At 45.7% G+C, this 1,153-nt stretch overlaps 1 protein-coding gene across 1 annotated transcript in view; it reads right to left on the bottom strand.

Moving 5' to 3' along the window:
* T265_12017 (hypothetical protein) overlaps positions 1-1,153 on the bottom strand; it is a gene marked incomplete at both ends in the record, with an annotated part of 8,905 nt that overhangs the window by 2,940 nt on the left and 4,812 nt on the right. Inside the window, one exon of the mRNA XM_009178905.1 lies at positions 716-860. Within this exon, the coding sequence (XP_009177169.1) occupies positions 716-860 (145 nt within the window). The remainder of the gene's footprint in view (positions 1-715; positions 861-1,153) is intronic.

Raw genomic sequence — 1,153 nt, 5'->3', positions numbered from 1 at the left:
AATGAGTGTAAGGCGGACAGTATGTGTCATTCTGTATTCACCACCATGTTTCACGGAATCACCGATTGGTACACAGGATCGGCGCTTTTGCTTAAGTATCCTATGCCGGTTTTATTCTTGCCCCTCAGCGGCCGTCGTTCGTCTGAAAGTCACAAGTTAAAGGCGAGTAGCACTGTTCTTTAATTTTTCAACGCGGAGCAGTGTGCTTGTCTCCATCTGGTACGCATAAATGAGTGCCGACATATGCTTTAAACTTGATTCAACAATGAGCTTGAACAGCTGTCAGGGGAAAGATTTCACGAATGGAGAAGTAAATTGCCTTATTGAAAAGGTGCGTTCTGAACTCGGAAATTTCTTACAATATTTTCCCTCTGTTCGCTGGGTCAGCGGTGAAAGACCCTCTGATCCCGCCTTTTCCATCAGGGCTCAATTAAGAATGAAGCAAATTTGGGGGCGACTTAACTCCACGGAATTTCAAGCATCGTGCAACGCGTTTCGCAGTCCATGATTTTGAGGCAGGCAACATTTTTTTATCAATCTATTTGCCCCACTCAATGAAGTTTAAGTCTGGAGTTGACAACTTGGTTGGCGTCTGACGTGGGCTTAGTGGAGTACTTAGATGTCCATGCGTGAGATAAGCGAGAAGGTGAGCCTAATTGTCAGCAGAACGGCGAACGCTTTCGAGGAGAATTTCTCATTTTTCAGTGGGATGAACATGTTTCAGGAGCCAGATAACACATTTTTTTTCGGCATCCCTCTCGTGATGTTTTGCGGTCATTTTGAACAATGCGCTGAGTCTCCTCTAAGTGACACGTGGACGCACTTTTCGTAATTCGCAAAAAGTGCGAGTCAAAAGACCACTGCTTTTGGGCATCGACATTCATTATGGGGCGCTGGATTTTGGACCCGGATTTGCAAGCTGTTCGCAAAAAATAGACTCCGGCTTGCGAAGACATTTGGAAGGCTGCTGACCCGTACCAGAATATATTGTATTGGTCCCAAAACGCAACCCTGGGGAACTCAAATGGACATCATCCTTCGAGAAGAGTAGATCGAATCTGACATCATGCAACAACCTAGTGTGCGGAGCAGGAAGACATGTAAGACTCGATCAAATGCTTTTGGGAAGTCGGGAATTACGGCGTGCGAAATG

Source organism: Opisthorchis viverrini (genome assembly GCF_000715545.1).
Source record: "Opisthorchis viverrini unplaced genomic scaffold opera_v5_713, whole genome shotgun sequence".
Lineage (NCBI taxonomy): Eukaryota > Metazoa > Platyhelminthes > Trematoda > Opisthorchiida > Opisthorchiidae > Opisthorchis > Opisthorchis viverrini.
This window is presented reverse-complemented; position numbering and strand designations above follow the sequence as displayed.